This window comes from Labrus mixtus, chromosome 15 (assembly GCF_963584025.1).
Source record: "Labrus mixtus chromosome 15, fLabMix1.1, whole genome shotgun sequence".
NCBI lineage: Eukaryota > Metazoa > Chordata > Actinopteri > Labriformes > Labridae > Labrus > Labrus mixtus.
Window position 1 is genome coordinate 22,430,460 of NC_083626.1, and position 23,318 is coordinate 22,453,777.

Consider the following 23,318-nt stretch of genomic DNA (forward strand, 5'->3'; position numbering starts at 1 on the left):
CACACGTTGTAGGCTGCCCCAAATATTCTCACTCTATCACTTAGCATTAGAGAAAGCTGATACTCCAGCTGTTTCACTCACTTCACTTTGGGGTGGAAATAGAAATGAAACTGATTAGGAACATTTGAACGAAAAGTTTACAAAGAACTGGAGCTTTAGTCGATTGAAATGTCACTTTTAAGGAAGGTTTGTTTTTTTCGAGGTAGAGAAAGTAAATGTTCAAATTGATGACTCAATTGAAAGAAAATTCATTTTAAGAATCCTTTCAGATTGTTTTCGAGAAGAATTGTCAAACATTTGCTTGTTCCAGCTTGTTGAATTTGCTGTTTTTATTCGTCATTTCTGAAATTAAATGGAGTTTGTTTTGATGTTGGTGATGATGTGGGACTGTTGGTTGGACCTAAGAAGCAATTTGAAGAAGTCACAATGGGCTTTCAGAAATTGTAAAAGTCTTTTTGAGTTTTGTTGTACATTTACACAAAAAAAATTAACAGGTTTGTTGTGAAATAATCAGCCCTACAGTAAGCCCTAGCTGTAATACATTTGTTGATTTACCTTTTTTGTTTTGTTTTTAACTAGGTTCATATTTGGGCCACCACAAAAGTAATTTCACTACTTCATTTAGGGGCTTAGAGGCCTTTGGGGTCAGTACTTAAAACTATGGACAGGCTGGATGTTTTAAAGTTTGTGTTTTATATGAACTAGGCTTTCGTCCTCTTTTGCTCTATCATGCTTTTTGTAACCTAATTTACACTTTTATTTAAGTACTGCCAAAGTAACAAGTTCATGGTATTGAATGAAGCTTTAATAGGAAACCTGTAAGAGAGATCCTCTGCTCTGAATATATGTCTTGGAAGTGCAAGGCCACATCATTAACTCGGTGGCTGGATCCTCATGCTTCTCGTTTTAATAGAAAGCAAGGTTGTTGTTACTAATAATGAAAAGCTGACCTTTTCTCGCTGAAGTCTAGTTCGACTCAGATTTAATTGCATTAGTATTTCCTTACCACTGGAGAATGCAAGCTGCTAAAACAGCAACTCTACCCTATGACATAAAATAAGGCTGTTTGCAATTCCCCCGCTGCACATGCATTATTGAAAGTACAAAAGCGTCCTCTTTACAAATTGTCATAATAAGGCGATGTTCCAGGACTTAAGTCTACAGATGCACGGCGCACTCAGCATGTAGTTGTCAGCAGGAGCCGGGCTGTTAAAAAAAAGCTTCGTTCTGATGGTGCTTTTATTTACAACGTCATGAGACACACCACGGATGATTTGTGAAGATTAGTGGAGAGGATGTGAGGTATGAATCATCGTCTCTGTAGTCGCTATTTCCAAGTGAGCATATGCATACTGACTAAAGGCTGAAAATAGCAAATATGATGAGGAAGCCCTTTGAGGAAGCAGTTAAAAGTCATCAACATTTCAACCCAGTTAAACACATTAAATATACACACACACGGACGCACGCACGCACGCACACTCAGCGAGAGTGTGCATTTCAAGTGAATGAGAAATGTCTCCACAGCCAAAACCTTACAAGCACTGAAATTCAAATTCCATGTCACCTAAGCTGTACATCAAAGCTGCACATTAGCCCTCGCTGCTATGCGTGCATGTGTTGACACAGTGAATGGAGTTACCAGTGTACGACATGGCTATTTGTAAATAATGTCCCAACCTCATCCACTGGCAGGAGCCGAGAGTTTTGAGTCTGAGCAGTGATGGCAGTCTCCCTGAAATGTGCATGAAACCGGCTTAGCTGCTATCAGCGCTGCATCACCGGCAGTCACCAGCCTCTCTCTCATTCTGTCGGGCTGCTGCGGACCAGATAAGAGCAACAGCACCGCCGCCCCTCCACCCCTGCTGCTTCTATCCGCCTTATGTTCTCTTCCAACAATCCAAACCCACCCTCCCACACCAATTCACCCTTATCCTCTTTACAAGGTCTTATAGGGACAGAGACATTGATGTGCAGCTACGAGCGTAATTTATATTCTTTGTAAATTGTCTGTGATTTTTTCATTGAGATAAGTGCGGGGGGAACATCTGTTTTGTGCTGGAGGGCAGCAGGCCGGGGCTGGAGTTCTGTGGGAGACACTGGAAGTAGAGATAGAGAGAACGAGGGGAGGCATACGATATGTCTCCCTATCCTGAATTACGACTCCAGGGCCGCAGCTAGCCCCTCATCATTACAGTTGTATTTAGCGTAGCATACTGGGTGAACAAACATTGTGCACCATCTGGACAGCATTTGAGATACGGTATCATATTTTGAAATAACTGGACTTTACTGTGACTGTTTTTTTCTCATAGTTATCCTTAATGCTTTAAAAATAGGACTAGATTTGTTTCATTAGTTATAAAAGTAGACCAATACCAGTATCTATATTGGACTCTAATATCGGTATCAAATATTAGTAACAAGCTTCGGTATCAACCTCCAATATCAGTGTCAAGGTGGGTATCCAGTGTCAGTGTCAAGTATCTGTGTAAAGCATTGTATCAATCAAGTATCTGAGCACTCAGAATTAGTATCGAGAAGGCAAAACGGTATCAGAACATACAACATAAATTGCAAAGCTTTGCAGAAAAAAAGAGATTAACACGTTACAATGACACAAACTATAACGGGAGGAGATTAAAGATGCTGCGTAACTTGTTCCAGCTGACTGACCCGCCACGGTGCCCCTTACTCCCTTAATTAGCATATCTAATTAAGCATTCGGGGCTGAGAGTTGAAGCCGCTTAGGACTAAAGTAGTAGGAACTGTGGGCATGACAGTGACCAGGCGGTGAGACCTCATTGGCAGTCTAAGAGCTACGCAACCCGGCGGCGTCTCGACATACGAACACTAGCGGGGGAGTTGGAGGGCTTCAGAGCAGCGCAGACAATGAATCTCAATCCTGAGGCCGTGGCAGATTTACATTTAAAGTAGTTTCAGCGAACGGCCCACTTCCTGATGCATTCTTTGGCAGGGGCTGAAGGGAGCAGCTTATCTGCGAGTCATCAATTGCACGTGATGCGTCCAGATAGGAGCACCCGACGCCACGCCACGCCACGCCAGCACCTTTTCCGCTCACACATCCTGCTCAAACATGATGTGCTATCTAATAGAGCGCCGTTGCGTGAAGTATAATTACATTACACGTGGAAACACCTCTGCTCGCCGCCCCAACACCTCCAGATATGTGTGTGTGTTTGCACGTCCACATGTGTTTTAACACGCGTGACCTATGTTTTATCTGTGATTGACAGAAGCCGTAATGACCAGCATCAGTGTATTATTGATGTTCTGTCACTCTTCTTGCTATTAATGTTGTCCCGAGATGGAGCAACAGGGTGACCAGAAACTTGGTGCATGTGTGTGCACACAAACACACATGCTCAGGGGCATATTTGTGCCTCATATTTATACTTAATGGGGTTGGTGTGTGTGACACCGGAAGGAGATGTGTGTTTGTGAGTGTGTAGATATGTTTGGAGGAGTAGTAGGTGTGAGTGTGGTTGTTGACACAGTGGGGTAAAGGCTGTGATGGCTGAAGGCTCTGATGGGTAATTGAGAACAGCAGGTGTTGCCTCCCTCCTGAGCCACTTCAGGCCCCAACCAGCTCGCCCTCCGATCTTCAAAGCCTCTCAGGCCCAACTCTCCTTCCCTCTCTTCTCCTCTCTCCGCTGCTCTCCTCCATCCTTCCCTCCTTTTCTCTCTCCTCCTTTCTTCTTTTCTTCTATCCTCCTTCCTCCTCTCTTCTCTACTCCTCGCCTCTCCTCCTGGCTGCACTGAGCTTGCTGGGGAGAAAAACAGCATGTATGGTATTAATCAAACCCAGGGCATCGTGGGGAATTGGACAGAGTGTGGAAGGGGGAGAGAGAGGCTAGAGCCCAGCTATTACTGCTACACCGGTCCACCAAGACGGAAATATTTCATTCCTTTTAACTCTTTTACAAGAAAACATCCTGCAGCACTGAAATGTTACTGTAAAAAAAGGCTTAAAAAACAATTATAGCGTTATACTCTTGTCTTACTCCTGAGTACACTTGAAACAGTTGAGTACTTTGGGTCAGGTAATTGAGTAATCGCGTATTTTTTGTGCAATACACATTCAAGAGTCGTGCACTTTTTGTTTTTCAATTCAATGAATGGCTTGGAGTTGCTAAAAACATGTATGCACTAACAGAATAAACCTGTTTGTGTTCTGCAAAAATGTGTGGTTATTAAAATCAGAAGACTCCAGAAATCCTCTGATGTTTTTCAGATTTTCGGCTTTCGTGATGATTCACCAGTTTGGTGGTTTCTCCCCACTGATCTCTGCTGGAACAGGAATAACTCTCACACTCAAACAGATTTATCTCTCTCTTTCTCTGTCTATTTTAGCCGCCTCTTTCTTGGCTTTCTTCCTTTCTTAGTGCTCATGAGCCCTTAGACAGTCAAGCTGAGCCTGTGAGCGATATTTTGCCTGTGTGCGCTCCAGGCCTTCCCTGCTCTTGCTTTGTTGCCTTGCTGAACACGTCACCAGCCTCATAAACCCCCCACCCTCTCCTGACTTTTCACAAATGAACAAATCTGATTGAGCGAATGCCATTACCTGAGTAAATGAATGATTCCTAAAGGACTGGACATGGCCTAACAACCACCCTGAGGGTAAAGCTTATTATCGCAGCAAACTCCAAAGAGGAGAGAAAGCAGCTGTGGAGCGTGTGTGCACTTTGTCAGAAGAAGCCTGTATTTCCATTTTAATCTGCCACATTTAGGCGTCAGAGACAGAGGGCCTCCTGTCACGCTTCTTTGATAACAGAGCAGTTAGCTTTTCCCCCTCATGTATAAATATGTATAATTCTGATAAGATTAATTGGAGCGCCTAAGTATACAGTGGAAGAAATGAGTTGGAGAGAGGGGAAGGAGAGGGAGACAGCAGGAGGGAGAGGAGACACATTATGTTGCCAAAGCATGCATTTTATACAGGCCTCAGACCTACTCCAGGGTGCCTCTGCTCTCTCCTCCAAGCCCAAAGCGCCTTGAATTGAAAATAGCATCTACCTAACAGTCTCTCAAAAATAGCTGAGCGAATAAGTTTTTGCGCCGAGCCGATAAATACGCCGTGGAGCCTCTGACACCGACGCCTCACCCCAATTTCCAGTGCTCCGGAGGAGATCAGATAGCCCCGTGTCATTTGATTTTCTGCCTTATCTCATCGGCGCCCATCTTTTTGTCTCAAGCAGAGCTACATTTTAAGAAGCACGCACTCCTTGTATCTTTTGAAGGACAAAACCCGAAATGATATCGAAACAAATAATAGGATCACACAGTTAGAGAGGGGCATTTCGGCGCCCGTTTGATTGAAACCCAGTGCTGATGTAGGCGTGTCAAATGAGCGTCCTTCAGGTGACATTCGGGATGCAAATGTGTATAAGTACACGTTGAGATTGCAGCAATCTGCAAAGTTGTTAGAACGTGAGTGTCATTTATGATCACGCCTCATCAATTGGTGACATTACAGTTGCTGTAAACTAGAACACAATTTATACTTCTTGTAGCAGTTTCACTTTTTCGAACTGACCAATAAAAATGTCTCTTAAATAGTTGTTTTCTGCAAAGTATGCTGAGTATTCAGAGAGTGAGGAGAAGACAGCAGGAGAGAGGGCGGTGTGGGAGAATAGAGGTGAGAGATCGTGAAACAGATGAAACAAGAGGGAGAGAAGAAAAGGCAAAATCCGAATCGTAGAGAGAGGGAGGAGACAAAGTATCCCCTGATGCACAGCTCGAGTTGACTGACGGCAAGAAGAGAGAGGAAAGGAGGAGGAAAGGGAGGAAGGGAGATCAGGAAGGAGTTTGTACGCTAGTGTGTGAGTGGCGTCTCTCATTAGAAGGTGCTGTCAGGGGCCACAGAGGGGGGACTGCAGGGACCCCATCTCCATCCTTTCTCCTCCCTCTACACTGGCCCTTGAGATCCCAGGCTGGGAAAATGATTGATGAGTGATACCAAGATAAACACGCGGCCTGGCCCCCAAAGGCAGCCGCTGCAAAATGATGCATGCAGCGTTATAAATAAACCTTGTTAAAAAAAATTACAATAAACAACTAAACAGTGCAAAACAATTGTTTCTTTTTATTTTTTTTCCTCACAGAAGACACAAATCAACTCGGCTTTTGTTCTTTGCTTTGATGAGAGTGTTCCTGTTTTTTTTTTTTTTTTTTTTGTGTGTTCATGAATTTGTGTATGCGTATGTGAGCGCTGAGCACAAGGCTAACAAGGCTCACCGGCTGAATGTTTCACCGTCTCCCCAGCAGCTTGGCCAGGCGGCTTTCCCACACTTTCACTGTGATGCTTCAAACACTGATGAGAACCCGTTTTCATTTGGGAGGGCTCCAAACCATCACAGCTGTGTGAATTTAGTGTGTTTGTCTGTTGGTGCACTGGAAAAAAAAAGAAGTGTGAAACTGATGCACATTTCGGCATAAGGATTCAAGGCCACTCAACAATACACGCACATACAAACAAAAACTATGTTCAAGCACCATCCTATTGTGGAGTAAGTCATACATTTTTGATGGCACACTTTCTGTTAATGCTTAACACTGAATGCCTCTATTACATATCGAAGTGGAAAGGCAGATTATCATCAAATAGTTACATTATATCATTATGAGTCCACAGGCTGTGGTCTGGTGGAGTGAGAATGAATTATGAATGGAGAGTGAGGGACAATCTTATTCTCCCCCCAAGGGACCTCCAACACCACAACTCATTTAAGTTGGATGAATGAGAGATAAGAAAGGAACACCCCCCCCCCCCCCTCCTCTAACCACCATTCTGCTTGCCTCACACTCTGGCCTTCATGTAATTTACTCTGTGAGGAGTGTCAATTAGCTGCACACACTTCTCGCCGTAGGAAATGTATGCTGAAGGGTGCTTTGTTCATTGTCAAACTCTGCATAGCAATGGTGAAAACACCCGTAAGAAGTCTTGTAATGTTAGTCGCTGGTGCATTTCCCGCCGTGTCGGGCCTCTTTGTACATCTTTAAAATAAGTCCCCTAGCTGTGATGCAACAGTGCCAAAAAAAATACATTTTCTCATTTTAACTCGTTTTTTTCCCTCTGTCTGTCCTTTGTCCTTTCTGTGGATCCAGGCCACAGAATGGGTCGATGATATTGTACAACAGGAAGAAGGTGAAGTACAGAAAAGATGGCTACTGCTGGAAGAAGAGGAAAGACGGGAAGACCACGCGGGAGGATCACATGAAGCTGAAAGTACAGGGAGTTGAGGTGAGTGCGATGCTTTGGATTCAGAGGGAGTGGACAAGAGAAAAAGGCGGGTTGAAGGTGGGGTGAGAGCCAGCCTTCACCCTGACACAGACGAACACAGTGAGCTCTCCCCTGGCTGTAATGGAGACAGTCACATGCTACAGACGGCCCTGTGTCTCCAAGGAGACTTACCGAGAAACAATGCGGCACAACAATAGTTTTCCCTTGGAAGCCAGTGGAGTGGAACCGATTGTTTGTACCTTATTAAGGCGCTGGATGTTGCCTTTGCTCCAGAGAGCCTACATTAATCTTGCTGGCTCACAGCAGTGCTGAGAAGCTAGCGTTCCCTTACCCCTCTCCAAGTCGATCCCCATGCCAGCTGGTGCCATAAAAGGCCCGGTTCTATCTATCCTTGGTTAACCCAGGCTCAATCTTGCTTGACCTAAGGTGTTGGGAAAATAGTGTTGGCACCATGGCTTATTTATCAACAGCTCCAAAACAAATGATACCAGGCTAGGGCTAGCCCCAGACTTGTTCACTTCCATTGTTTTCAGATGTGCCCAGGTTTGGGTTCAGCTCTCTTTCACACAGGAGTTAAGACAGAGTACAGGTGGAGATGTGAAGGTGGGAGATTTTCGCCACTCTTTTGTGTGTGTGCACATGTACACATAGCCACACACCTCAGGGAGTGTTGCTGTGAGTCTGTGTCACACAGTGTGACAAAGACAAAGCTCAGGCATTCTCCCAACAGGGGCTCTGCACTCTGTTTGTACTCCTGCAGATATTTGTCACTCCAAGAAAATGGCCTCTTCCTTCGCCCAGCCAGCTCAGTGTCATCTCGGGTCCTGCAGAGGCCTGATAACCTGTTGGGACTACATGCATCCATCGTTTTAGACTGTTACATATTTTATTTCAGTTTCTGACAGCCCTGGCTTTTCAGAAGGTTAAGTCAGCTTACTTTCACTGATAAAGTTAAAATTAACAAATAAAAAGACAATGCATTGTCGGGATTCACAACTTTGTGCAATGCAAGTTTAAGTGATGCACATTTGCACTTAAAATTCACATGCAAATGCAGTGTATCCAGGTGGAAACTGTCCAGAATGTGTATGTTACAGCAATACAGGAGTATATTAAAATGCAGTTTTCTCCCTGGTCAATTTGAAAGCCCTGTATTTAATGTTAAAGCAGCAAGAAAGGGAAACTGTTTTAACTTTTGAGGGGCGTTTCCTCTTACCAACAGCTCTCTCATAAGCTGCACACACTGCTATGTTGATGGCCTTTTGACCTATCTTCAGCTCTTACCAGGTTGCACCACCATTGCACATTTTTTTGATATCCTTCCTCCATTAATAAATAAAGATGGCACCATGACTGACTCAAACTATCCCTCCAAGGGGAAGCCTGGGACATTGTTGTATTGTATGGAAGGAACTGGCTAAGCTGGCTCTTCTCTGAATCCTGGCTGGCACTTGTATTGCAATAGCTAACTGTTCCCCCAAGACCTAATCTTAAGCATATATACAAAATCTAAATAGATGTCAAGTAAAGTTTCTCCCTAAAACTTTCTTCCTTCCATTTTCTGCAACATAATCAAGGCCCAGTTGAGCTCACATGCTGTAGCAGCACTGCCCCCCTACAGTGAACTGTACTGTATGCCACTGTCCTATTTTCCAGCATCAATGCTGGTCAATGTTCCAGAAATGAAGCCGTTTTTATTTAGCGCTACTCTCTGAACAGGCACAGCTACTGAATCACAGCTACTTCTCCTGTCCAGTATTCTTCTGTGGTCGTGTATCTGTCACAATGGACGAGGAGAAACATACTGTTACGGGATATAAAAATACCCAGACCTCTGTGACCAACAGTCCCAGCTTTTTAAGAATAACATTTTCAAAAGAAGACATTTCCTGGCAAGCGAGGGCTGAAGAGATTTGCTGTTGAGGTGAGAAAACGCAACAAAAAAGCACAAAAGAGTCTTGAATCCAGGGCAGCACCAAAGATTCAATTTCTACGCTACACTCAGTGCTGTGTGTTCTGTGTGGCCCTGTTGACTTGCCAGGATGTTTCCAAGTGTGCTAGGGGCGTCAAATCACACACGTGATGCATTGCTGCACCATTGTTGCGGTTCCGTTTGAATATCCGCAGAAAGGAAATACTGTAGGAGCAACACATGCTGTAAACTGTGGGGGATTTTCTGTATTGTATAGTCATTCAATGTTTATACAGACGTAGCTAATTTTTAGATTCTTCAAGTCTTGATATTTGCATGCAGTGCGCTGTATGCAACACCTTAAGATAAAGGTTTTTTTATTCAAATATAGAATTTCAAGGGGGCGCTGGTGGCGCAGTGGTTAGTGCGCGCGTCCCATGGATGGAGGCTTTGGTCTTCCAAGCGAGCGGCTCGGGTTCAAATCCAACCTGTGGCTCCTTTCCCGCATGTCAATTCCCACACTCTCTCTCTCCCTGATTTCCAACTCTATCCACTGTCCTATCTCTCCAATAAAGGCACACAAGCCCAAAAATAAATCTTAAAAATAAAAATATATATATATAGAATTTCAAGAGTTATTAACATAAAGTTTGATTGCTTTTACTGACGCTCTTTGAATTTGCTCTGTTGGCTTCTAGTGTATATGCTAAAATCAGTATACTTGACCAGAGCTAATAGCAACAACTACAGACCCAGTGCCAGACAAGCAACAACTACAGACCCAGTGCCAGACAAGCAACAACTACAGACCCAGTGCCAGACAAGCAACAACTACAGACCCAGTGCCAGACATAAAGGGAAGCTTTGTGAAGAACGAGAACGCAGGGAGAAACTGACTTGGGTTTTCAAGGCCACAAGAGAGCTCGTAGAAATTGGACATTAACCGCCATTTCAAACACTACACGTGAGACTCGTGCTCAGTGTACAGTGTTGTGTTTTTTTTTTTACCTTCACATTCACACTTTGCAGCCTTGGAAGAGCCTGAGTCATGTCCTTCCTCAACCTCAACCCCTCAAGACTGACGGAGAGAGGTGATCCATCACAGCTGTAACCAGCCTTTGATGGGATCCACGGCCCATCATGCACTGTGATGTTTACTGTAAGCACATAAAAATGACTTAAGCTTTGCCTTCTGTTGAGTGAAAGTACAAGACCTCAGGAGAGGATGGAGAGCTATCTGTTTCTGCATCCTGCTCTATTTAGAAAGAGAAAAGAAAGATCCATTTAAATACATAATTTATACCATGGCTTCAAACACTGAGTTGACATAACTTGTGCATAACCTCCCTTGTTTTACAGCGGATTCTTTACATCACTCACGCTGTGCTGTAGCTGCTCTGATTCCCTAGCTATCCAGTGCTTAATAGGGGTTCTGTAGTTATTACATGGGCCAGGTTTAGTGCACAGAGAGGACAAGTGTTATGGGTGGTTTCAGGCTAGTGATGTTCAGTGGCTCCGGGGAGGGTGAGGCAGGGAGTCCAAGAGTGAGGGGGCCCTTTGGGGCCTGCGAGAGGCAGCCTAGCGTGGCAGGAGTAGATGTCAGCGTGTGCTGCTGCTGTCCTGTCTGCTCCGCAGTGCTGGCTCAGCAGCCCGTGTAAACCAAGGCTCTACGCTTTTTCTCCTTCCCTTTCTCTATCTCTACCTTTCCCTCGTTGTGTTTCATTTTCTCTCTTTCATCTCCCAGTCTTTTAATTCTGCCACTAGATATTTCATTGTCTTGCCCTGCTCTCACCTCTTTTTCTCCATTCTGCCCCCCCCTCTCCTTCCCCCCCCCTCGTCTACCTTCCAAGTCCACAGTCCAGACGGACAGAACCTTGAGTTGGGCGGTAATGCTCCCTGTTCCCTAAAATTGGAGCGCAGGGCATGTTGCGGCATTAGCGCTTAACAGGCCGTGAAATAGCAGCCTGCCTTCCTGACGTCTCCCCCATCACTCCAGGTGAGCTGGCCAGACGGCTGGATAAATGAGCAGGCAGCACCCCCAGCAACCGGCATGCTTTTGGGGCACCCTGAGAAGAGATGTCCATCAGTGATTATCTCACTATACAGCAGCTCCTGGTGATGTTCAAACTTCCTGGGGGGGATCCTTGCAACTCTGAGGAAGTCCAGTTGCCTGCTATCAATCAGAATCCTCTGTGTTTTGATTGTGATGTCATCTTCATTCAGCTGTAGGTCTCATAGTGTGCACATATCTCGAGCATCCCCTGGCTTCTTACTGTGAAATAGCAGAGCCCCTAAACACATTTGCGTTTACAAACTCCATCTGATCACCGCTATGCTTCTTGTCAAGCTTCTACCCCAAAGTTATCACCACTTCTTATCTGATTAGCTGTTAATGTCTGCTCAACCCCCCCCCCCCCATCTCCTCCGCTTCTCCACCCCTTCTTTCCCTTCTCCCCATTATTCCTAAGCTTTAATAAACTCCCTCAAACGCGGATCGATTTTCTTTTAAGTGAAGGTGGCAGTGCCTCTGACTTATTTCATTACCACGGGCTAATTATACCGATTGAAATGAGCTTCTCTTCTTAAGGTGTGCTGTGCTGCTCTGCGGCCCCACGCTCCCTCCCACTTTAATGCCAATACAGTTCTCAACCTATTCTCTAACTCCCATTCAAGCCTCAGCTCCACCCCGCCATCCCTTCACCCAGCCCTCTCACCCTCCACCTCCTAAATAATCAGCTGGGGCGTCCTTAGCTCCCGTAACTTGTCATTTCATGTTGGATCCACCCTAATGTGTGATTTCAACTGTGCAACTGTGCAATGAAGGAAGGTAATGGAGCATGCTGGTGGCTCAATCGCCTCTGTTCATTGATAATAATGAAGACAAATGTCAAAACATTAGTTGCTAATGTTGTAATGGAGTGGATGCTAGCGGATGCACGCTGGATGCTACACTGCATTGGCTTTCAATATCACATGACCTTCAACATTTAACTCCTCGTTTACTACTAGTCTAATCCTTCCTTTTACAGCAAATTAAACATTTTTGCCCAGCCAGGCTGAAACCTAATGGCTTTCTTTGGGCGCTGTTCCCTTTTTTTTTTTTACACGTTTTTGCAAGTGAAAACATGGTTTGAAAAACTAACATGCCACAACAGGAGTAGACGGGTTGCTTCCGTAAGTTATAATCAAACTAGCTGCCTATCTGTGAAATAGAGTTGCTCTGGGTGCCTGTATGTGTATTCAGTAGCAGAAGTAGCACTGATTTATTGATGCAGCGGCTGATATCACCAGATTGTGCGGCCAGATGTGAGAGGGCACTAAACAAACCCCTGTTTCTGTAAGGAGGTGACACCGTGCATGCTTACCCTGCTGCCCCTGCTCCAAGCCAACTGTGAAATTAAGATCAGATTACTGATACAGACAATGCCCAAAAGCAACAAAAGTTTGTATTTCCCATTTTCATTCAAACTTATATTCTGTCTCTTAGACAACAGTCAGCTGCCTGCTCTGTAAAGACAGAAAATCGATTTCTCTTTCCATTGTCTTCTCTCTTCTCCTGGAGCCTGCTTTGTTATTCAATATTTTTTTCCTTGCCTTGGAGCTTGCACGGCTAGATCTTCCTTTCTGAATTACCTGAGCGTGTGGAGGAGTTAAAACCAATCTGTGTGTGATATTTTAAAGAACAGTTGCCTTGGTTATGACTCCTAACCTTCTGCTTGCACATACAGGAGTTTTTGTCAGTGAATGGCTGCATGCTTTGGTTACTACAAGTCTTCTATTTTATTCATGCTAACACACAGTAGACTTAAATTTGGAGAGAGAAAAAAAAAGTCCTTCATTAGAAATGACACAATTCTGCTTAAGATGTTGCCATGCACAGGAGGAAGGTGATTGGGCCACATATTCATTGAAGCTAATTTGTGATATCATTTTTGATCTCGTATAGTAGATTAAAGCAGTGATCCTAAGCCTAGAATAACAGCTTAACTGGAGTTGTTGTGTTATTATTAGCAACTGAACCAAAGCCTCCCCACACGAATGCCTTACCCACATCACTTAGAGTGTCCAGTTTAACCATGGTTTTCCTTAGCAGCAGTAAATAGTTATCCTCTCTTTACTTCTTACAATTGGTGATTCACTCAGCAGTAGTTAAGCCCCTCCGTCGGCCTTTTAATGCTGACCCTGCTATCACCATCCCAATCCAGCAGCTGGATTTGAGGGACTCATTTTGAAAAGGTTGATGTAGGGAGCGGATGTATATTAAAAAGCTGCACATAATTGACAGATTTCCATAATTTAATTTACCACATGTTGCCACATGTTGAAGTGTTATCAAGCTGAAGTGCCTCCACAGGGGGTTTTCCTTTTTTATTGCTAAGGAGAACCTGAAGATATCCTCAAGAACATGACCTGAGAAGTATTTTAATTTCTTGTTAAACTTTCTAGTTTGACTTCTATTTAAAGACTGCTTTTAAGGAGGATCCCCACTGCAGCTTTCCCACCTAGCTCCGGGGTTCCAGTGAAAATGTGAGAACTTTTCAGCAGCTACACAATCCTTCTTCATGCTCCTGTGGTAAAAACCAATCCAAGGGAATACAGAGCACAGTAAAAATAAGGGATTAAAGATGACTTGAAGTAATATAACTGTTTACATTCTTCGGGGACATTCAGCATTAGATCTAAAATATGAAGAGGTACACTTCACAGTCTTTTAAATGTCACTCATTATCCTAATTATCAGTGTTTGTGCACCCAATCAAGTGATTTTACCAGTGTTTGATTTGTGTAACCTCCATGGGAGTAGTAGAGCAGAAGCCGCACCAGATATTCAAAGTAGGGGCAAGAGGTTTGTAGAAAGGGTGAAGAAAACAGAGCACTGCAGGCTGTGAGAAGGCTGTGTATGACTGTATAGTGTGCTCTTGGTGGGAATTCTTCTTTTGTTTAGTCTTGTGAACAAAACTCAAGATCCCTGGGCAACACAGGGCCAGAGCTTTATGTTAATGAGTTAACTTTTACCAAGGCTTCTGCATTCTACAGTTTCTCAGATCCATGCATGAATACTCTTCAGAGATTAATTCTGCTCAGAAAACCCTGGCACCAAGTGATACAGTGCGCTGTATTTTGTGCTGAAAGGCCTACTCTGGTCTAGACCTCTATTCAGTTGGTTCAGTTGAATTTAAAGGTAGGAGTTCAAAGGAGAACAAGTCGTTTCTGCATCGGTCTGACTCTCACCTCCCTTATGTCAGGGTGCAAGTTCTTTGCAAAAATCTCTGTTTAATGATCTAAAACCAGCTTTTGGCTGGTTCGCACAGTTCGTGGGATTTTCTGTCTAGTCCAGGACCAAAGGGTCATGCGAGGTGTTAGTATTGAGCAGAATCAAAGAGCAGTTTTCTTTTCCTAAGAAACCTGTAAAATGCATGATATAGATAGGTAGAAATGCCTTGGATATGTCTTCAGGATATTAATGAATCCACACTTTTCCCTCCCTCCCCTTCTGTCTTTATCTTGTTCACTTTCTTACCTCCATCTGCTTGTTGCCTTTGAAAAAGCAGCTTACTCCAGTGGTCTCTGTTAATATGAGACCACACCCGGAGCAAAAGGCAGACCCCTATTTCAAGAGGAGCAGTTTTGTTGAGATGCTGTAAAGCCTCGTTGGAAGCATCTCTTCTTTTCCCTGCTGGCTCCGGAACACTTGGTTCCTTTAACATCCTTCAGATAGGGAGCACAGCACCGGTGTTTAGGATACTTTTACACACAGAGGGACGGAGGCTTTGAGGGGGAATCATCCAGCGACCTTTTTTTTTTTTTTTTTTTCAACTCAGAAAGGCAGTACAGCTGGCCCCACAATCCCACTGCAGCTTTTCTGCCTCATCTGCAAAAATATTTGTGTATTGACGTTTGCAGAAAGATGAATTTGTTATACTCAAGCGCCCTCCACATCGGCTACCTTTATCCTCCTTTTTTCTTTTTTTTTTCTTGGCTATTTATTCCGCCGGCTACTGCACATGCGGCCATGTATTATTAACCAGCAACACAGAGGTTTAGATGTAATTTGCTGCTGTGTTACATTTAATAACTTCAAAATCAAAATGTAGCATTGCTCCGGCATTCACTCTTCAAAGGAGGTATAATGAGAGGAGCTACAAAGTTCAAAGAGAATGGTTAAGTGTTTGTATAGAATTATACAGGGCGAGCAACTGTGCTTTCCTCAGAGTGATATTGAAAGGTTTGATATTTTACATGAAAGGGTGCTAAAGAGGAGTTTAACACAGGAAACAGGTTTAACCCTTCTGCTTTGGGCAACAGAGCAATCCAGATAGAAGTCTCCTCATTAATTTCCCTGCAAGTTTTGTTCGAGATAACTTTGCGTGTCCCGTCATTCCTCTCCTTCCTATAGATTCTTCCAGTATTTGTATTGCTTTCTGCATCCATCTTTTTTTCCCCCCCCATTCCTACCTGATACATCAGTGTCTCTTGTTCTTTTCACAGTAATCTGAATAGATGTTTGTTGTCTGTGTCCTGTGCGCCTCATGCATCTTTGTTCCTCGCTTTTTCTGCAATTTCTGTTGATTTTCAACGCTGTTTCTTTTTTGTTTTGTTTATCCGCAGTTGTCGCTGTGTTTTTATATGTATTTTTTTTCTTCATATAGTGCTGAAATGAAAGGCAGCTTCAGACATTTGCAGATTTCAACTGCACATTTCAGTGTTGAGAGAGAATGAGTCATTTGTTTAAGCCCAAGGGGGTGCTAAGCTTGTTCTGCATTGTGTGTCGACACCAGTCCCCCTGCTAATGTCACTGTCACTAAATAATGATGCATGCATGTAGACGGATGCACCGACACGCACACGTACCCGCAAACACACACAAAATTATGCACATTTGTGTAGTTTCAGAGACAGAATCTCAGGGGGGAGAAATTCAACCTATTATATGTATGTATGCCGCACATGTGAGTGAATTTTCCCACTCAATGTACACATAGGCATATATAGTGAAAAATAATTTCATCAATTGAGCCTGAAAATTGCATTAAAAGACACAAAAATCCCCTGTGTGATGGATGAAAATGGGGGAGATAAAAATGAATCAAAAAAGACTGTGGAAAATAAAAGACTGATGAAAAGAAGAGGAGGGAGCAGGAGAGGCTTAGAAGGTGGATGGATGGTAAGGGAGGAGGAGGAGGGGAGGGTGGGGCGGGTGGGGAGCGAGGGAGAGGCGAGTGTTGAGCAGAGAGGAGAGAGAAAGCCAGAATGAACGATATATAGCCGCTGGCAAACAGAAAACAATTGTTACACTGCCTCCCATAACCCACTTCAACCTTAAACAGCAGATTTTTTTCACTCAATTAATTTCTACACATTGGAGCAGGGGCCTTGGCTGAAGCCGGGCTTTTATGTGCTCCTGCTGCTGCAAGGCCTACACACATCTCTCTCTCTCTCTTTCTCTCTTTCTCTCTCTCTTCACGCTCTGCATGGAATGGACTGACACACTTTGAGAGATGAAGCCTGAATGAACAGGGAAATATTATCTAATAGCAGAAACACACAAACAATTGATGGAAACTATCTTTTGATCCTCTTGTAGGAAAAAGGGAGAGGCAGTTTTTTCAAAGGCAGTCATTTAGACTTTGATGCAAATATTGAATTGTGATTAACGTCTGCAAATTCACTCTCAGCTCATGTTTGCCTGTATATGGTTCTTTTGCAAATTTCATCAGGCATTACATGAATAGAAAGCAAGAACATCTGGACGGTCACATTTCATCATTTTCATTATTTATTGTAGATGTTAAGTTCACCTGAAATACATATTTTGATTATTTTTTTAAGAACAATATCCAGACATTTATTTCATTCAAATATATATTTTTTTCTTTTAATCACACTAAATAAGTAATAATCTTTTTGCCAGTATTGAGTTCAAAGTTAAAAAATATACATGTTATCCATCTCTAATTGTATCTTGAGGTTCATGATAACCTATTTTGGGCGGTATATTGTCAGATTATTTTCTTTGCCTTCTATACAGTATATATACAGTATTATACCGTATATGTACAGTACACTGGTATATTTGCTTGTGTATTCCGTGTAAAAATATAATGCTTATTTGTCTCTTTGTCCTTTTAAATTCTGCCAGAAACATTCCTTGAAAAAGGAATAGCTTTCCTTTTCTGTGCTGTAACCTTCTGGACAGCCTCCCTAAACTCTGAAAGTTAACTCTTTTTGATTTTTGTTTTTAAATCAATATTTACAAGAAGGCCTTTGGTGAAAACACATACTTTTTATACAAAAGTTTAGAGCAAATAATATTGAAACAAATGCGATATCATGATATTAGTAGTCACCTACAGGTGCATGAAGTGCCACTAAAGTCTTGTGTGGACAGCAGGTTGCACGGCCGGCGGGCAGAGAGAGGGGGAGCAGGCAGAGACAGATGGACAGATAGATAGGCGAGGGCATGACTGAGCTGTGTCTCTGTGCCGTGAGTGAGGGCCGCTCCGAACAACATGAATCATGGCTCCAGTTGAGAGAGGTGGAGATCAGATCAATAACAGCCCAGAGGAGGGAGAGAAGTGAGAGAGCGAGAGAGAGAGAGAGAGAGGATGAAGGGAGGACACAGGAGGTGTTCATCACTGGACCACCCTGACTCCCAGCATGCTCTCTTCTTTCTTCTTTCTCTGACTGTACAGTTAATGTCTTGGGTGAGGAGCGGGGGCAGTTTTCTTGATGAAAACGGAAATATAAGTACCGATAATGTGCTAATGTGGAAGTATGACTTATTGATCACTCAAATGGAGTGATGTGCAATTCACTCATGGTGAACCTTTGCAAAGAAACGTAAGGAAAGTCTTGGGCTCATCCAGCGACGGACAGATAGTGCTATGTTTGTTTATATAGTTTGAAGTTATTGTAGCTTTTTATAAAGCTATTTTTTCACTTCAACTCATGTCTGCTTGTTTTGTTTAGGCATGCCTTGTTTGTGTATCTAGTCTTTGTCTAAAATACTTAATTGTAAATAATACTGTAAGTTGAAATTGACACTTAAAGGTACAATATGCAAATTTCAGATGTCTAGATGTCGAACTTGAGCACCAGTCTCTTCATTCAACCAAAACAAAGTTGCCCCTTCAGCACCCCCCCCCCCCCCCCCTCCCCCCGCACCCTCTCAGCACACACACTTCTTCCTTCTTAATGTGCCGACTCAGTGCAGCTGTTTCTACAACTGATCTCCATATCTTCAGATATGCAGCCTCAAGTTGATTCTTCTTCTTCTGTCTTTGAAGCATTTTATACCAAAAAAAAAAAAAGTCTTACAGTCGGTTTGGAAAGTCTGTCGGTTCTCCTTGAATTGCACTCTTGCGACGAAACTCCACCATTATGCCTCTACACATCTGAGTGTCCCTGAGTGGGAGGGTCTGTCTCTCTTCACCCACTTCTGAGTGAAACATAAACAAACTGAAGGAAGCGGCGTCCCGTCCTTTATGAAGACAAAGCTGAGAACAACAAGCCCAGAGGGAGTTTGACTCATTCTTTTTTAGGATGCCATTACTCACTGATAAACCTAGTTAGGTTAAATTTGATGTCTGCTATATTAATGTTCAAATGTCTGATATTATACCTTTAAGGCTCTTTTCCCCTCCGTAAAAAACTCCTATCTTTTCCATTGACTGTATCTGCAACCTTATTATTTTGTTTAAAAACTTCAACTCACCTCAACTTTGAAAGTAAACTCAAATTCTGTGACTGGAGATATTTGCAGAAAGCTCTCTGAAGTATCAATCAATCAATCTTTATTTTTCTAGTGCCAATTCATAGATGTTATCTCAAAACACTTTACAAAGATAGCAGGAGATGACCATTCTCTTTGTTGTGTCATTTACAAAGAAACAAATGGAATCCATCATGAGCACAACACTTCACAACATTTTAGCAAAGTAGCAGTGGAAAAGAAAAACTGCCTTTTAACAGGAAGACACCTCGAGCAGAACCAGACCCATGTTGAAGAGCCATCTGCTGCAATTGTATTGTGTTTGCAGTATGAGAGATCGAAAGAGATAATCAAACAGAGACACAACGACAACTAAAACGACAACAAACAAAACAGATTTATGGCTACAATGCCAGTAATAATTGTAAAAGTATGTGTGGTATTAGCAGTAACGGTGAAGTATGAGCATCGCACTGTGCACTCCATTCATAGTTTTCTTGTGGCAAAGAAATGTAAGGATACCCTTGTGTTCATTCATTGACAGACACAAAGTGAATTCTAAAATAAAGCACTTAAGAGTCAATTTAAAGAACCAATTTTTCACTTAGAACCACAACGATTGTTTGATTTTGCACATTTAGTTGCTTGTATGTGTAAAAAGAGTGTTCTGCAGTGCAGAGGGCGAAGGCTCAGCAGTGGTCATTTCTCATTAAGTGACCAGTGTGCCGAGGGGAAAAGGCCTTTTTTGTGTCTTTTTTTTTTTTCAGAATGTGTGTGTGTGTGTGTGTGTGTGTGTGTGTGTGTGTGTGTGTGCCAGGAGCAGTTACAGAGTTAGAGGCCAGTGTTGGAGTGGCTGTCTGGATGTTTAAGCATGCCAAGCACACAAGTGTAAGATGGCCAAGCTCTCCTCTCCTCTCCACCATTGTACTGTAGAACAGGCAAGCAATTTTTCTCATCCCTCCTTTTTTTTTATATATATATAATTTGGTCGATAAAGGTGAAGGACGTTTCATCGCTTTTTCTCCCTCCCGACTCCCTCCTCCTTATGCGCTCCGCTCTGTCTCAGAGTGAAATCCCGAGATAAAGCTCGCTGGCGCTCCATGTTTAATGGAGCTTAATCCCACAGATTTGAGATACGGAGCTGTGAGGTAATTCCCTCATGCCCATCTTCACTAACACAGAGTGGTCATATGACCACCTAATTCTGCACATTTTACAAGACGCAGACAGACAGGTTACAACCGAAAGAACATAACTCTGCCAAGGACGAATGTGTTTGCTTTTTAAAACAGTAAATCAGGGGAGAAAGGCTGGGCTTTTTGTCAGGATCACAGATTTTTCACCATTTCATCTGCTGTTAAACCAGTTATTTTCTGCCATATTTTCCCTTCATCTGTGCTTCAGTAAAATGTGGTCATGTCCACTTTTACTGGTCAGTTAACCTCCCTCTTGATGGGGAGAGGGGTGGGGGGGGGGGATTTATAAATTAATCTGCAACACAGAAAGCCAAAGTGACGAGTTTGGAGAGTCATAACTGCAAGCTTAGTGTCCGGAGACAGGACTCAGCCGCAGCAGCACGTCAGCACGCTTGGAGAGAGTTAAGAGGGGTTGGCTGGCTTGAGACTATTTGGAGAAGCACTGGGAAGTATTATATCCACCAACAATCCTCCTTAAGTGATGAGCTGACACTAAGCAATTTACTATTCACCCTGCCAGTGGAAATATTTTCAATCCAAGTGCATAAAGCTCCCATGGCAGGCAATACACCGAGCCCTCTTCTCCCATCTGACACTTTTTGTTTCAGAATAGCCACTGTGTGGTTCAATTTATCCAAAGACATGCTTGTCAGGGCCTGCCTGACATGAGCGTGGTTGTCAATGTATAAAACAGTCCACATGGATGATTGCAGAGCGGCTGTGGTTGTTAGTGGTTGTGAATGGGGTTTGAGAGATAGAAAATGAACATATTTCCAAATGTGCCATTTTGAAAGTCTAAACAGAAATTCAAAGGAAATAAGGAAAATAAATAAACAGCTTTTTTTAATCAGTATCATTCTGGGATTCTGAAGATAATGTTCCTTATCTTCTCCTGTCTCCCCTTTTCTTTCTTTGTTGCCTCTCAGGTATAAGACACCTAATTGTCCCAGGAGTTGCAGAGTGAAAAACGCAGAAACCTATATATTTTCCAAAACTAGAAGCTTGCACACATGCATCAAGATGTCAGCATTCAGGGAGAGAAGCTGAGTGTTTGAGGCCCTGCTAGTGGTTGTGTATGTGTTTGTGAGTGCATGTTTTTGGCAGATGAGGGGGCACATCGTCCTTTATAGCTGCACCCTCTCTGGCACTGTCACCGTCAAAGACTCAATCGCTTGCCATTCTGGGGCCCCCCAACGACTGCCAACGTAGCCGATCCACCTCTGCCAAGGTCCTCTTCATCCTTCTGCTATACTGCTCTTCTCTCTCCTCCTTTGCATAATTACCCAGGTAATTGTGGAGTAATTGACTGCATCACCTGCTCCTATGAAGCTCTGGCATTGTTTAATAAACAGCTGGAATACACGCCACATGTTGTTGGAGAGCAAGAGGAGGAACATATTGGGGCAAAAAGATGCAGGAGGGAGGGCTGGAGATTGGGGAGGTAGGAGGAGGACTGAAAAAGAGGTGGGTGTTGGATGTGAGAGTGTACACATGCTAATTTCGCAAACATAGATATAACACTCTCTAGGCGAGTCCTCAACTTGTTATGCAAGGTGAACATATTATTGCCTGTGGAAAGATTAGTGAGGGAGAGGGTAATGAGAGTGAGAGATGGATAGATTTAGAGACACAAGGAGGAGAAGAGGCAACAGAATAGTGAGGGAGAGAAAGTTTGAGGCACGAGAGAACGAGACGGATAGATGGAAGAAAGGAGAGAGGGTGAAGCGAGCCTCTCAGGGCTAATGACATTAAGGAGGCCTGATGAATCGACACCCGCTGAGTGTTATTGACGTCCCCTGAGCCTGCCCAGGCAGAGCCAGCCTCCCTGCCCGGGTATTGGCTAGCCCTGCTCCTCAATTAGACTGCCTGATTAGATTCCCTCGGTTGTGCCCTCTCGTGGGGCGAGCAGGGTGGCATGATGGATGTGATGGGCAGGATTATCAGAGGGGGGAGTGTCACCCGTGCCCCGTCCTGGGCAACCAGACGATGGGTTTGACCAAGTCTTCACAGGGGTGTGTAGGCAGAGGGCAGGGGGCGCGGCGCGAGGCGCTTATTGAGGCTGTCAATCATGGCTGCTTACAAGATAGAGGCTATGTCTCCGCACAGAGATGCACAGGAGTAATTACTGTTCCATCTCACTTGGCATCTAGATATATGAGGCTGTTCACAACCAGTGACCTCACGTGGGAGCCTTTCACCATCTTTGAAATACTTTGAAAATACTCAATTTACATATCCTGTCCTTCATTCTCTAATCCTGCAAAGAGAGACACTAACTCTGCTTGGATACAATGAAATCCTTGGTGTCCAAGCATCTTCCATCTTCCATGTTCCTTTTATAAAACGAAAAGTTCAAAGTGAGAAATATAAATGTTAAACCTTGGAGTTTACATCTGTGTTCCTACATTTGTCCCGTATGTTGAAGAGTTTGGTGGGACATGTCCTTAACCCTATTCTCTCCGTGTTCTGGTTGTGACAGTTTCTCACAACCATTCATCAACATCTTGGCTCTCTTGGTGCAAAAATGGGGCAAGTCAGGTAAGTGTCCCAATTCAGCAGTTTTGAAAGGCAGTAACTAATGATATCTCAAGAACGGGAGCTGCTGCTGTTTCCCAGAGAACTTTCCTTCTTCCTCTTCCAATGTGTGTTTGTGTGGCTGGATGGCTAGCTAATGGCCTGTCTCTGATGAATTAGGGGGTCTGACACCCTGCAAACACACTCTCCCAAGGTCAGAGCGGCCCACAGATTACCATATCCGGGGGGCTTTAACAGTCTAACAGAGCCTCAACTCAGTTGGATGACAATTGAGTCTAGCACACAAGAAGATAAGCGAGGTTGGTGAATGAGGAGGGGTTTGTCTCAGAAGGAAGAAATTGCTTTTAAAGTGGAGAAAACCTGCAGTGATCTCTGCTGCTGATGTCCCCAACAGCAGCTGTGATGCCAAGTGTCCATTTGTGCATCCCTCTCAGTTAGGGCGCTCTCGCTGTTGTTCACTTGACAATGTTATCCTTTCCCGTTATCGAAAGCTGGTATTCAACCCTCAAGTCTGTGTTAAAGAGTCCTCTTGCACCCTGCTTAGTAAATGTGCTGCGCCCAAGCACTTCCATATTTCTTCACAATAGCACTGAGTTGTTTTCAAATACACCACAGTATAATGTTCCACTAAGTAGTGCAGCATATTGTTTAATGCATTACATTGATTTACAGCTGACTGCGGTCAATGTGTCAGGATGG

At 43.5% G+C, this 23,318-nt stretch overlaps 1 protein-coding gene across 5 annotated transcripts in view; it reads left to right on the top strand.

Annotated features, from left to right (window-relative positions):
- Positions 1-23,318, top strand: part of camta1a (calmodulin binding transcription activator 1a) — a 297,294-nt gene that overhangs the window by 159,749 nt on the left and 114,227 nt on the right. For all 5 annotated transcript variants that reach the window (XM_061057679.1, XM_061057675.1, XM_061057676.1 and 2 more), the window contains one exon: positions 7,129-7,264. In XM_061057679.1, coding sequence (XP_060913662.1) covers positions 7,129-7,264 — 136 coding nt within the window. The remainder of the gene's footprint in view (positions 1-7,128; positions 7,265-23,318) is intronic.